Source organism: Anoplopoma fimbria, chromosome 13 (genome assembly GCF_027596085.1).
Source record: "Anoplopoma fimbria isolate UVic2021 breed Golden Eagle Sablefish chromosome 13, Afim_UVic_2022, whole genome shotgun sequence".
NCBI lineage: Eukaryota > Metazoa > Chordata > Actinopteri > Perciformes > Anoplopomatidae > Anoplopoma > Anoplopoma fimbria.
In genome coordinates, this window is record NC_072461.1 from 2052080 (window position 1) to 2066748 (window position 14669).

Here is a 14669-nt window from a genome sequence, read left to right on the forward strand (position 1 = left end):
CCCAGGGAAGCAGGCAGGAGGTGGGAAGCAGAAGCGAAGCCATTGTGAAGGGGAAGCCACTGGCCTCTTCCTGTTATGAGAGGAAATGCATACAAATGTGCTTCCTGTGCGTCCGCCCCCTCTCTCCTCCCTCCTCCTCCCTCCCTTCTTTCTCTCTCCCCTCTCAGCCATGTTGCAGAGAATCAGCCACTATCCCTCCTTTTCTTTCCGTCCCTCTGTTTATCCTGGGCGTTTTTCTCCTTTTATGCCAGAGGGAATGTGACAAGTCAATTGTGCAGAGCAGAACTGATTTTTTTTTTTTTCTTCATAATTTCTTGTTTATTAGTTTTTTTCCAGTGATACATTACTTTTACATATTCACATTTAAACAAACATGTAGAAAGAAGAACAAGAAAGAAAGAAAAGCTTAATGATTTAGTAAGGTTTGAATGAAAATGTACAATAGAGAGGGATCCTCTGAAAGGAGGTATGATGATGACACTGTTAGTTGTTACAGGGGGACTGTCGGAATGCATTTGTGTGTGCATGTGTCTGAATCTCTCTTGGGATGGGTTGGCGGAGGAGGATAGGGGTGAACGACTAAGGCTTGTGTATCACTATGAGTCTACAGCGTATGTTCACGATGCTTATGCCTACAGGTTGACAGAGGGCTCATTATGTGCCAAACGTAATTGAGACTTATGTAGAATGTATTAAGAGGTATTCGTGTATGTACTATATGATGGGGCAGACGGAGTGTTTTCGTCTCCTACCCAAAAGATCCAAAAATGTGAAAATGTTTTACAATCTCTTACGCAAAGTTTTCCATAACAGAGTAATCTTTTAAAAGTTGTTGTTGTGAAGTGTCACATGATGCCTGTAATTAGTCCTCACCACAACAAATTTCAAAATGTTTCTACAAAATTTTTCCTGTGTGCGTGTGAAGATAGGTTTCACACCCTGGTTACCAATTTACTATGAAAAGACACAGTTGTGCTCACACTCACACTCTTACACTGGGCTCTTTTTCCAGTATGCACAGTTCCAAATGTGCTGTAACGTCATGCTCTCTGTTATTAACACGGTGGTGTGTCTAACAGCACCCACTGACCAAGACACAAAGATTACACCCACTCTGACATAGGGGAGGTTTACAATTTTTTTGGTTTAACAACAAGGACAGAGGCCTCATTCAGAGAAAATAAAAAAGTCCAACGTAATCCAAAGGCTAAACCCCAAGCTTCAGAATTATGGTGCTTGAACAAATTGAAAGTATGAATTAGAAATAATATATAAACAGTGATAAATGGTAATAATTCCCATACTTATACAATTTAAGAAATACTGGCACATGCTAAAACATTTTGATGGCCATGTTTTGATGGGCTGAAAGGTTCACATATCGGCATCATGTGAGGCCATTAAGTCACAACAGTTACCTCAAGAACTGAAATTGAATACTAAACATAAAGACTACATAGCTGAGGTACAGCACAAATAAGTACATCTCATATTTACCATCACGAAAGTCTTTTAAAACCTGCGTAGTCGTTCAAGCAAGCTTGCACTGTATATGGATGCCTGTGTATTTATGGATGTACGTGCATAGGATTACTAATATATGTGATTTGGAGATAGTAGGTTGTACGTGTCAGATTGAGATGTGGGGGTGCAGTGTGATATTTATGTAGGTGTTATTGTTTGGCCAGTCAAGGCTTTTCATAATCACGCTCATTCTCTTCCTGTGGTGTTGTTAAAGTCAGTCAATGTGAGAAGTTTAATATGTGGAAAATACACGCACAGTTCTTCGTTTAAAGTGTAATGCTCAACATCATTTTGATTGGATTCTGCTTTTTATTTTTCAAATGCTGAAATGAGAAACAGCGAATGAGTGTCATGCAGGTAAAACTTAAAACAAACACTGAAGTGTTTGTGTGCGTGTGTGGTTGTGCTGATGTTTGCAAGTGGTCCAGTAATATGTGAGCGATCCGACCAGGCATGTGGACCTCCCCTTTGAGACTAGCAGCTCTGGACCTCTGGGACATACACCCAGCCCCACTGTGCCACGTGCCATCTTTTGAAACATTAATGGCCCCAGCAGAGTGTGTGACTGAGTGAGTGGGTGATAACGGAGCTGGGCCGGCAGCTAGCTGTGTCCTGCGTTTGCCCCGGTGCCCCCTGCATCAAAACACCAGGGGAAGACAACACTCTACATGTCCTGTTCCTGAACAGTCTGCTTTGACCTTATGTCCTTCAGTCCTGTCATCTTATTCACTCGCTCTTGTACGATTTGTATTGTAGCTCTGCGGTTGTAAGGCTGGCAGACCCCTTTAGGGTGCGCATCTTTCAATTTTGGACCGTACAGCTCAGAGTGGGTTGGATACGACAATTAATCTTATTGTCACAAGATGCCTTTTGATCTTACAGCGTTAAGAATGTGACTTGTTTTTTTCATATTTCAGTATGACTGCGTAAATGTCAGCATGGTATTTAGAGCCCAGGGGAACGGTCTCTGCTGATGTCGTCGGTGAGTCAGATGCGTGTTTGTGCTAAGGTACAAAACCTGACATTGCACACGTTGCTTTGTAAGAAGTTAGAATGCCGTCCGTTTCTCCGGTTTCAACCTCTGCTGTCTGACACATAGCTCGGCGTGACATGACATCACTGGAAAACTTTAGCTGGTCCAGGATACGGCAGTTCATGCAAGGTTTTACCCACTCGCGGTCGAAAGGGAGAAAGAAAGGGTGGAGGTGAGGGATAGTTTGATATTCAGTTTCCCTGGTGCATCCTGGGAGATATTATTTCAGGAAATCCAAAACTCTCTATCAATATCCATTAAACCCTATCTCCTCTTTCAGACCTCAGAGTTGTAAAGAGAAAATGTGAAGGGCAACGCACGATAGAATTATGGCACAAATCATGCATTACCCTGATTTACCCCAAATGGATATCTCTTCTTTAAAGCCTTACTTTGTAAAGGTTTTTATAGTCTACTGTTATAGCCTTTATAACTAAAGCATGTTTTACTGAGTGTTGGGAGGTTTTCATTCTGTGTGTTTTTGGCCCACTTAAGTCTCAGAAGAGAATAGACAAACATGCAGTTAATCAACAAACTGAGATCATTAGCTACCAGCTGGGCACTGCTTTGGCAGTATTTCCTCTGTAAAAGAAAAAGCTTTGTCAATACAGATCTCCAATGTAAATAATGCACACAGTCACAGAAGGAAGTGAAAGAACATTCAATACAAAAACGCAGTGTTGCTCAGACAAGAAGGCTGGCAGTGGCACATTTTCTCGTTTTCCCATACAGCCAGAGAGCTTGCACACATGGCTAGGAAAAAAAACAAACAGGTGCAGCTCACTGGAATTAACTCACTTTCACTGCTCTAGTTTTGAACCAAACAATAGAGGAATAGAGGCTGTTCTATTTTGACAAAGCGGGCACTTGTATGCGTGTGTTATTAAAGTTAACAGTCTTGGGCCCCGCTCAAATATACACACACACACATGCATGCACTCCCAGAGAGAGAGAAAGAGAGAGAAAAGGCCCCATTACAGAAGACAATTTTTGTGGTTTAAGTTGAGTGTTATGTCACTTTTTGAGCTCTCACAAATAGTTTCAAGTGCAATCATGGAACGCATCTTTATTTATATCAATGGCTTGTTATTCACTATGAGAGGCAGTTAATTGGGTAACAAAACAACTGAACAATGTGTGTTAATGTCACTGTGAGAAAATAAGCCTCAGCTATTTCTTTTAGATGAGAATAGTTGTAGGAATGTGTATTTGTCAAAGCGGGAATGAGAGAGTGAGCACATTCAGGGCAATGAAAGAGAGACTATTTAACGTGACATATGTTGCATGATGAACCTCTGTGCGCTTTGATGTACAGGCAATAACCGTTATCTGTCTGAGACAGAGTATTTTCAGTTCCCTAAATACAAACCCAGCTTCTTTTTTTTTTTCCTTTTTCCTGGTATAGTCAATAGACTGTTACAGTCAGGGAGCATTCAACCATCAGCAGACTCCACTTTCCTTTAATTCAGTTTTCAGAGAATTACTCATTTTAAAGAGGAAACATTTTTATGTCCGATTTTTATTTATTCTCTCATAACAGAGCCAATATTGCAAGAATGGGGGACTTTTTGGAAATAATTAAATCATGACTACATTTCAGACATATTGATTGATTTTATTTTAGATGAATCAAATTCAGTTCAGTGACACTAGATGTGTGAACAAAAATCTTCCATGCCTCACAGTGAATGTATATGTTTTTTGTATCTCCTTCTTTTACCCAGGTGACATTTACAAAGCGAAAGTTTGGCCTGATGAAGAAGGCGTATGAGCTGAGCGTGCTGTGTGACTGTGAGATTGCCCTGATCATCTTTAATAGCACCAACAAGCTGTTCCAGTATGCCAGCACAGACATGGACAAGGTCCTGCTTAAATACACCGAGTACAACGAGCCCCATGAGAGCAGGACCAACTCCGACATTGTGGAGGTAAGAAGACGCAGACGGCACACATTCATTTGCGAACACAGGCACGGGAGCACACGCACGTGCACAGACACATGCACACTCATGCAAACACAGAAAAGCACAAGCAGACAGATGGTTACAGCATTTGTGACTCATTCAGCAACCCTTACTTCTCTTTTTTTGGTCTTCACACTTTTTCACGCTATTTTTAACGCTATTTTAACATACACATTATATTGTTAATTTCAAGAGAATATGTTTATTTAAATTGCTCCTTGTATTGTATGTACTTTGTAACAAAAACATGTTAGCCTATCATTGATCTGGACCTTTCAGACAGCCCCATGTGCGGTGAATTCACCAGCCCCCGGCCCTTGGTGTCTCTTCACCATCGATGTGCCTCTTAGCTGAGGATGTTGATCTGACTTGCTTTGGACACATGTCGCTAGTATGGCTCAAGGCGATGTTAAACAGCACTGTCAGGCCAGCCAGTAGGCAGGTAGATAAAGCAGGAAATTACGCTGGCACCCTGCAGGATCTTTAAGCTCCCAACGTGAACCTGTTATGCAACATTCACACTGTAGCTCTGACAAACCCGGTGGGCCAAACACACAGACATGCATTCAGGGTTTATCCCCTTTAAACTGTCCAACGAAGTCATTTTGAACAAATATTTTTTTATCTTTATGAAAATATAACATACAGTGCATTCATTATTATTTGTCTGCTTACTACAATAATTCTATAAAACAATATGATGATATATTAAATATCTAATCAATATAATATAATTTATTATATATTGCAGAATTATTATAATATATGATATCAATATCAAATCCAGATTCAATTTTTCATTCCTGCAAAATGTCATTGAATAGGAGTTTGTTTGTGTTGTATATTTGTTTTTTAAAGTAACAGCATGTTTTTATGTTCATTCATATGTGCTTGTTGCCACCGGGAACAGGCCTGCTATTCCAGATGGCACTCTGCACCTGACTATAAACATTTTGAATTCACACATTCATATCAAATGTATTTTGCTTTGGAAAATATTTGTTCTTACATTATTCCCATTATTTATAAATTTACCTCTTCCTTCTTATCATATTTGGAGGTTAAAAAACTGCATAAATGTATTGCTGTTGTTACATCAGCATTTGCATTTGGTGCAGTCAAATATGTAGTGTGTTAATGAAACTCATACATCAAGAGATACAGCACTCAACATACAACTAACCTTTATGACAAGAACAAAGAGAATGGACTGGCTGCATTATCATGGACAGTACTTAGAACACAAATAAATCCACTAAAGACAGCATAACAGTTTAATCTTTTTTGTAATGCAGTATGTGCTCTTATTCCCTTCCTATAATTCATATTATTGAGCCTTTTCTGAATTGTTAATGTGAATGAGACTATAGCTATGTAAGCTTAGATTATTTTTTTCAAACTTGAAATCAGTTTTGTTTTATTTATAATATGGTTTGCAATTCTAAAACATGAAATAATCAGTAACGCTGTTTACTTCTCCGCTGTGTCCCCAAAGCTTTGCATCTTATTAGAAATCCATATGAATTGGCACAGTTTGTGCAAAAGGAAGCATATCCAAGTATATCAGAAGGGATTAAAAACAATTCTCTGTGCATTATATCATTTACATTAACCCATCTAGCATCCACTCTGCCTGTAAGCACTGATATATATATTAATGCAGCAAGCCCTTCAGCCACCGTATAGTCAGTGTATTACGCTGCCCTAGCTGAACCCATGAAGAGAGTTGTCACATGTTTCAGCAAGTGCCTGTGACGAGAGCTCCCTCCTTTGAAGCTCTCTCTTTAACAGTGTCTCCATTAGAGAGCAGAGGATGGCTAACGTGTAAACAGCCGTGTCAGGGGAAGACGCTAAAGAGCCTAGTGGGGGAGAGTGCCGTGGAGCACTACCTACACTGTGATCCCTGGAGGACTCTGAGCAACTCACAGCGGGAGAAATCGATCTGAAGAGGCCTTCAGCCTTAGCTGCGGCGTGCTAACGCGATTGGCCACAGGGCTGACACTAGCACGTTTAGCATGGGTGGGAGGAGGGTGCGTGCAGAGGGAGGGTGAGGGGTTGGATCTCTCCCGCCAAGCCTTGTGTGCCGCTGCTAGGCTACGTCACAGGTGCAGGAACGTGGGTGGGCTGAGTTTGGAGGTTGGCAGGAGCGAAGCGGACTTCCTGTTGAGATGGCAGGATGATGAGGAGGAGGTCAAGAACATGAGGAGGGGCTGGATTTAGACATGAAGATGAAATCTAGATCCCCCATAGAGGCACAATAAGGCCTTAAATATGACATCTGATATCTGGCATATTTAATTTCAAATTTGTAAACGGCTCGTGTCTTTAGAAATGTACAAACTGCATGCATCTCTCTCCCTCTGTTGCTGCTGTGCCTGAAGGTGTAGTGGGAGGAGAGGCAGAGGTAGGGGAGCGGAGCTCAGAGTGTGGGCGGCTGGCATAGAGGCCTGCTACATTAGCAATAAAGCTCTATGTAATTAGCATGTCTTTGGTTGATAATTAGCGTTGTTGAGAGAGTGGCACTGAGAGCTTTGCACAGCCTCTCTAGCTACAGCATGTTTACAAGAGGCTGGAGGGCTTTTTTTCAATCCCTCCCTCACTCTTTTTCTTCTATTTCATTAAACATACATAATCTCTAAGATGTTTTTTTTTTTGTAATAGGTTGAATCTATGGATGGGTCAATGGGTGTATGTAAGACACCGAAATAGAGGGTTGAAAGAAAGCGAAATGTGGGGGAGAGAGAGGAGTGGTAAAGAAGGTCTTGATGACTCACTTGAAAACAGTCTCAGCTGGGAATGACACTTCCACAAATATCTGTGAAAGCAAAAGACCAAGAAGCCAAAGCTAACCCCCTTTGAAACAAAAGAAGCATTGCTAAATCAAATCTAAAATATTGTCACATTAACAATGTATGACCACAAGAAACATATAATGATGACATAAAAACAGTGGAAATCTGAAACAAACTGAGGACATGTTTTTTTAAATGCTTAATTTCATTCCAAGCCACACATGTCATGCAGGATACAATGGTACCTAAACTCTAAGAGTCTCCCCCTTAGAGACTGTAATAAAACGTGTTCTACACGCTGTAATCAGCTGTTACATAAACAAGTGGGGAGGTCCTCTTAATTAATGCTAATTGTTCAAAGAGACATGACATGTAAGCTCATCAAGGCTCACGTAGCTTGATGAAAGCAAACACAGAGGCGGGTCTTCCCATCATTGGATGTCCGAGCGGGTTCCAAATGTGTCGTGCTGGCAAGTCTTCAGAACACTCTGTGTCTGGCTCCAGATAAAACAGTCAAACATGCAGATAGATTTCCCATACTTGCTGTCTGCCAGGCTGGTTTCCTGGACATACGAACGGCATTAGAGGAGAAATGGGAAGCCGTGTTGGGAAATGACAAGGGAAAAGATCCATCCCTCCTTTTTCCTCTCTTTTTTTTTTATACCTGCTTTAGAACGATCACTTTTACCTCTTATTGGTGATTTATTATGCCCGTACGGGGGTTTGTTAATTGCGTTGAAAGAGAGAAAGAGTCCTTTCTTTCCCCTCCCGATGATTGCAGATCAAGCCCAAACCTAAGCAGTGCTGGCTGGCTCTTGCTGTGATTGAACGGCCACAAATCCAACTCCACACTTGGGCTGCGCCAAATCCCTGTTCCACAATGTGTTTGTTTACCCCTCTGTTGAAACAAAGAACACAGGTTTATGAAACACCTAAAGGGTTAGTGAGTGAGTTGTGTGGGAGCTATGCCCCCTGAAAGCCAGGATATACCTGAGCCCTAAAAAGCTTTAATATTTATCTTTACTGTATTTTCATATGCAATATAAGCTATTGTGCTTATATGCACACACACAGAAGTATGTTTTGCCTGTGTTAGCGTGTGCTCGCAAAGACTGCACTGCATGGGTGTATGCATGTGTACATACACGGTGACAATTGGCTCGAACCCTGCAGAGCTGACGGCATTGTGATGACCTCAGCCAGCACAGCACACTCTGGTGCCATTGGCTCAAGTATCACATGGAATGGCACATGCCTCTTGGTACTGAGCTGACCTGCCTACCTGCCAGAGGAAATGCCATTGGCCAATCCCATTTCCAACAGATTAACCTAATCTGAAAGTTCAGCTCACCCTGTAATCTTAAACAGCAGCAGCAGGGACCTGCCTCATCACCCATGGTCAACTCATTCCTCTCCCTTCTTTTCTCCTGCTCTCTCCCTCTGTCCTCACCTAGGAGGAACTATTGAATGAGAGGGGGAAGGGGAGGGACAGAGGGATGGATGAGTGCGAGAAGGGAGGGAGGGAGGGAGGAAAGAGGGATGGAGGGAGGAAGGCTGGTAATTATTTCCAAAGGTCATTCTGTTAATGACTACCCGCTTGGCTAATGAGATTCAGCAAAGCTCCCTCACCATGTTTCACCCTGAGTATGTTTCACCCGTGTGCCGAGATGTGTGAGAAGCACAGGTGTGATTTCAGCCTAGTGACAGTCCACTGGAGGGAGGGAGGAAGAGGAAAGTAAGAGAGGGTGGGGGTTGGGGTGGAAATTAAGAAACATAAAGAGAAAAAGTAAATAAAGCAGGTATGTCGGTAGGAAGATGGCAGAAAGAACACGAGGAAATGTAGCATATCTACACCATTTCACTGCATTCCTTGCAGTGTTTCAATTAGAAATACAACATGTTTTTCCACACATTTTAATCACTACAGAGACTAATTTGTTGGATTTCACTGTCGTTTATCTAAAAATTCCTGCCTTTGTTGATTCAGACATCTTTTTTCTCTGCTTTCTCATAATATTCTCACAAGTCAACAGGACATGTGATCTCCCTCTCTGAAGTGCCAGTGTGCTCATGTTCTCATGCCTCGCTCTTGTGAAAACATTTTCCAGCATGTGTGCTATTCTATGTGCTTATTTGGTTTCTAAACAGCATGAAGAACATTAGCCTTAAGGAGTTTTCCGTGTTGATCAGCCCACTGAATGACTTCTTCTCATGGCTCTCAAACACTGTATAATTACTCTGGGTTGAAAGCCTTCGCTAATTTACCCTGTACGACTTTGACGTGTCAGCATCCAAGAGAAATAAGGGAGTGATATCATATCTCCTGTCTTACAGTTGTCCACAGTAATTTTGTGTGGAGTCATTTTGAGGATTTAAGGATAGGGTACGTGTGGTGCGACATGGGGTGGAGGTAAGGGGTGGGGTTGTCAAAGAGATCACTGTGCCTCAGAGTTAGTGACGGAGAGGTCGGCAACACGGCTTGTTTTTCCTGGTGCGCTGAGGATTAGGGTTTGAAGCTTCTTTGACTGACTAAGTAAATTAACCTTATGACATTGGAAAGCTAACAGAAACAGTTAAACAAAGACTCTAATGACAGTTTGTGTACAAGCCAACGCACGTCCTCCACAAAAAATGCTTGGTTAGTATATGCCAGGGTTGAGAATCACATCTTGAAGAAAGTATGAGAGAAATAATTTAACTATAAATGACTTTTCACACACCTCTACCGTCTGATTATACTCAATAATTACAGTGTCAATAATTATGGTAAAGTTGGCTCTGGAAGTATTTCCAAGAGTTAGAAACAAGTTCTAATGTTGGTGCAGAAAAATAAACAAGCCTCCACATATTTTGAATATGTGAAACATCTTTTCGTTGTTCAAAATGTGGTGCATATCACAAACAGAGGCATGCCTTTGTCCTCCTCCTCCTTTACCCATTTAAACCCCTCTGTCCATCTGTCCTCTTCAATTTACACTTGAAACTTTCAGATAGACAATTATTTGTTGTAATGCATAGAAAAGGGTGGTAAGACAAAAAAAGAAAGTAAATAAAACCTGAAAAAGAATCCATGTTTAGTCCCTCCATTTCCTTCACACTTGCGTATGAAACCTAGTTCGTTAGATGGTCAAAATAATGCGCCACCCCCAAAACAACCACAACCATCACTCCGTTATTTGATGTTCTTTTTCTAAATGCTTCAAAAAGTGGTACTGTTCTAAAAATAGTGTGTGGTGAAGCTAAAAATAGTTGCCTAGCTGGCGGTCCTTGCTGGGAGAGGGTAGAAGAATAGGCATGGAATCACTCTCCCTCTCTTTAACTCCCCCCTCGTGTTTGAAAAAGGGTGGGTGGGGGGGGGGTTGTTTTTGAAACAGAGGAGTGAGTAAGCGAAGTGTCAGAGTATCCATTCAAACTCCGTCTCGTTTTCTGAGGACCGACCATGAAGAGTTGCCCTCGGCGACCACATGCATAAGACCATTGATCTGAGACCCTGCTGTGCCTATAAACATTTGATCCCTCGGATAGGGAAGTCTATTATTCTATTCACTTGTTTTTCCACCCCCACACTTTACAAAACAGAGACTTCCTGTCTGGTTGTTTTTGAAAACTTTTTTTATTACGGATAAAATACATTACTGGAAAGTTGTATTATCTGTGTCAATAGAATTAAGTGCATTTTGATCAGCCGTTCTGCACGTGATACCAGTAACAAACCTTGAGAGGGGGGTCACCCTCACACAACCAAGTCAGCCTCCTCACACAGCTGCACATTGCCTGTCATAAGTCATAGGCTGGCACACTACAACACATCTGTCTGCGGCGCCAGCCTCAGACATAAAGCGAGTAAGTTTACTGAGTTCCTATTTTATAGACTATATGCCTCTTCCACTTCTTAAGAGTGGCTAAAAGCAAGATGACAGATAATGCATATGATCTACAAGCTCAGCATTTTATTCCACATCAGACGCCCGCTGCCCAGAAAAGCAGAACCTCAGACAAGAAACTAAGTAGCACTTGGATCTCTGTCAGAGGTGTTTTTTAAGGTCAATAAACTAAAGCGGAAGTCTGAGGTACGCACACAACAACAAGAAGAGGTTTTAAAAATAGACTGTTTGAAATGTGCCAATATGTGGTCCCTGTGGTGTGGAGCGGTGAAAAAAGGCCGGCCACATCTGAGGCCACGCTGCCAAAAGGCAAGGCTTTTCCATTACACCGCCCAAAACAATTCACGCCAGCCATTAAGATGAAATGATGCCTTGTTCTTTGAAACTATTTGTGGAAAATTCAGAATAATGAAGATCTATTTTTATAGATGGCATTCCCTGCCCTGCCTAGAGCTCCAGCCCCCACCGCCCCCCAGCCTCAGCCCCTCCCCTGCCATGATTACTGCTTTGGACAGGCTATGGAAACTCAAGGTCACAGTATAGAGGTCAACCGGCTGGTCATTGTTACTCAAGGCCTCCCTCAGGCTCCCTTTTCCTGCTGTGGCACCACACGATAAGAGACAGAGAGACAGAGAGACAAAAGACGATAAGTGACGATTGGTGGGGGGACAAAGAAGTAATAGAGGGTCCCTTGACTTTTACCCATTGCCACCCAAACAGAGCTGGAGACATTTAGCTGAAGCTGTTACACTTTAACTATCTAATGGTGATTTAAAGTATGTAATTGAAAGCTTTATTGACAATGTCCCACTGCAGTCACATAGTGACATGTGTAAATAACTGAAATAAACTTCTCATATGGCGTTACAGTATATTAAGCAAGTATGAGTGTTTTCCGCATACAATTTAGCCTTAGAAAATTCATTTTCTATGATGAATCAGAAATACATATGGACACATTCTCATCTCTCTCATTTGAATAGAGACAAATTATGCAACTAGAGCGTAGACAGGATGGAAGATGGGTAGGTTGAGGGTGCAGACATAAGTGCCCTCTTTATCCAGTTTCACTGAGCTGGCATTGTGTCTCATAATGTCTATCTGGGTAATTATACAGTGTAGTGACTAGTGTGAATGACCACTTTGTTCCCGGGGCCGGGATGCTGCTGTAGCAAACAGTGTTGGATTCTGACATGTGCTTAGTGTTTGTCTATTCCATATGGGAAACACAGCACCATCTGGTATTGTGCTATGTACTGGCTGGCTAAGACTGTCTGTCTGTGAGTGGGTTCTCGTCTGCAGTGGGCTCTTCTTAATGGTGATTTTGGCACATGCACCATGGCAATGCCACAGTTTTGAGAAATGCGGAGGAACCTTGTTGCGCACTGTACCATTCCTGTCTCTCTCACTTACTCTTAACACTCCTCTCAAATTCTTCTCACTCCCTTTTTTAATGGTTAGTCAACCTAGTAATCCCCAGACAGCTAGTCATTACATACACAGTTAGCCAGCGTTATTACTGAACACACGACCACTTTGCCATGGATGATGGATCCCAGGCGCCAGCCTTTGATTCCTGATGATAGTATAGCAGGGCACCAAGAGTAGGGGGCTTCAAAGCCACCAAGTCATTGATGCATAGTTTTTCAAACTTCGCCTCAACCAGTGAATAGGGATGCACAGATGATGACTGAAAAAAAACAGGCAGGGCCAGGCTGTGATTTGGGGGTCCCATTCCTCAGATTGGTAACCTACAAAATCAACCATCTCCCCCCGAATGGTCGCTCACACACATACACACACTTGCACACACCATGTAGCCATCATCCATGGGCATGCCCCTCGACATGGTCCTGGCATGTTCAAACCACGCTTCATGAAACTGTGGCCTTCTTGCCTTTGGTCTGCCATCTGCTTCCAATAAGCTAAGCCAGCCTGATCCCTCTGATGTTCCCTCCACTACGAAAAGCAGAGAGAAAGAAAGAGCGAGCGAGAGAGACAGAGAGAGTTAGGGCGATAGACAAAAAACGAGAGCAAGTCAGAAGGAGCTAGACAGACATAAATAGAAATAAAGAGAATAAGAAAACATCTCAAACATACTATTACCCCATACGTGCCGCCAGCAAGGCCACCCTGAGTGTGCTTATTGTGCAGTGGTACTGGGGTGATCTTAATCCACAGCATGTCCACTTCATGACCACCTTCATCTTGCTATTTGTAATAGGAAGAGACAATGTTTCTCCCCACTGCCTCACCCTCACTGACACTGATTCACATTGCTCTGTACCAATCTGCTCTGACAAAATTGAGTTATGGCGTGGTTTTCCAAACTTTTCCTATTTATGCTACATTTTCCCCCTTAACAGTCATGATCTAGTTTGTAAGTTAGTGTAAAGACCAGTCAAAGGACACGTACTGTATATTTTTTTAGGTTAAAGCTACCGTAACCCATTCAGACATTTATACATTGTGGGATTTTAAAAAGCCTATTTAAATATTGTAGCCGTGAGATTTAGATGACATTTTCATCTACGTAAATCCTTATTTGGGAGGACTTTTAAATTTAGTTGTAATTCACTTTTGGGTCCTAAAGCCGTTGCTGCAAAGACTGTGGATACTGTAGTAGTACCCTTTGGTCACACTCAACCTACACACATGCTCACATATTCTGTAAATTGCATACTGTCATGTTTTCAAGGAGTGTCTCTGATAGTCAAAATGACTCAATCTGTTCGCAACCATTTCTTAACATTGTGACAAACAGAGGGTGAGACCCTGACAGGCAAAGCTGTTTATTCCCAGTACAATTTTATTACATTTTAACAGCACATCAAAAATGATTATCCATAAGTGGCACAGTTAATAATGCTTTCACATTGTGCTCATCTGTCAGCAACTTGTTTCCATCGCCTGCTGAAATATACTGCAAACTATAAACCGCTGCATTTATTTGGGAAAATTCTTTGTGCTTGGTTTTGCTTACAATAGTATGTGTATTCTGAAGACCATACAGTGCTGGCAAAGATATAAAAGGCCTATTATGACTGGCAGTTTTTGTAGAGTGTTTTTTTTCGCTGATGCTGTCAGCCATTGGGTTGAAGACATTGAGAAACATTCACTGGCCTGGCTGTCGCCAATGGCCATAAACACAATATTGAATGTGTCGTACCCTTCAGCCACTGCCAAGATAACTGCAGAGGGGAATGGTCAGCAATGAAGCTCTTTCCAAACACAACCCATCAACTAGCCCAAGTCTACCAGAAATAAAGATGTACCCATCAAGCCAACAATGTTTTGACTCGGCTTCTGTTGAGACATGGTAGTACTTCAGAAAATGAGGGGAAGAGGACAGGGATAGGGAGACCGAGACAGACTGCGCAGCAGACTGAGACAGAAAGATGGGGGCAGAAAGATGGATAGAGGGATATAGAGGGTGAGCAGGGTGGCAGAATGCCGAGCAGACGGATCCTGG

At 42.1% G+C, this 14669-nt stretch overlaps 1 protein-coding gene across 1 annotated transcript in view; it reads left to right on the plus strand.

The window, feature by feature from the left end:
* mef2cb (myocyte enhancer factor 2cb) overlaps nt 1–14669 on the plus strand; it is a 58095-nt gene that overhangs the window by 26348 nt on the left and 17078 nt on the right. Inside the window, 1 exon segment of the mRNA XM_054610318.1 lies at nt 4282–4485. Coding sequence (XP_054466293.1) covers nt 4282–4485 — 204 coding nt within the window.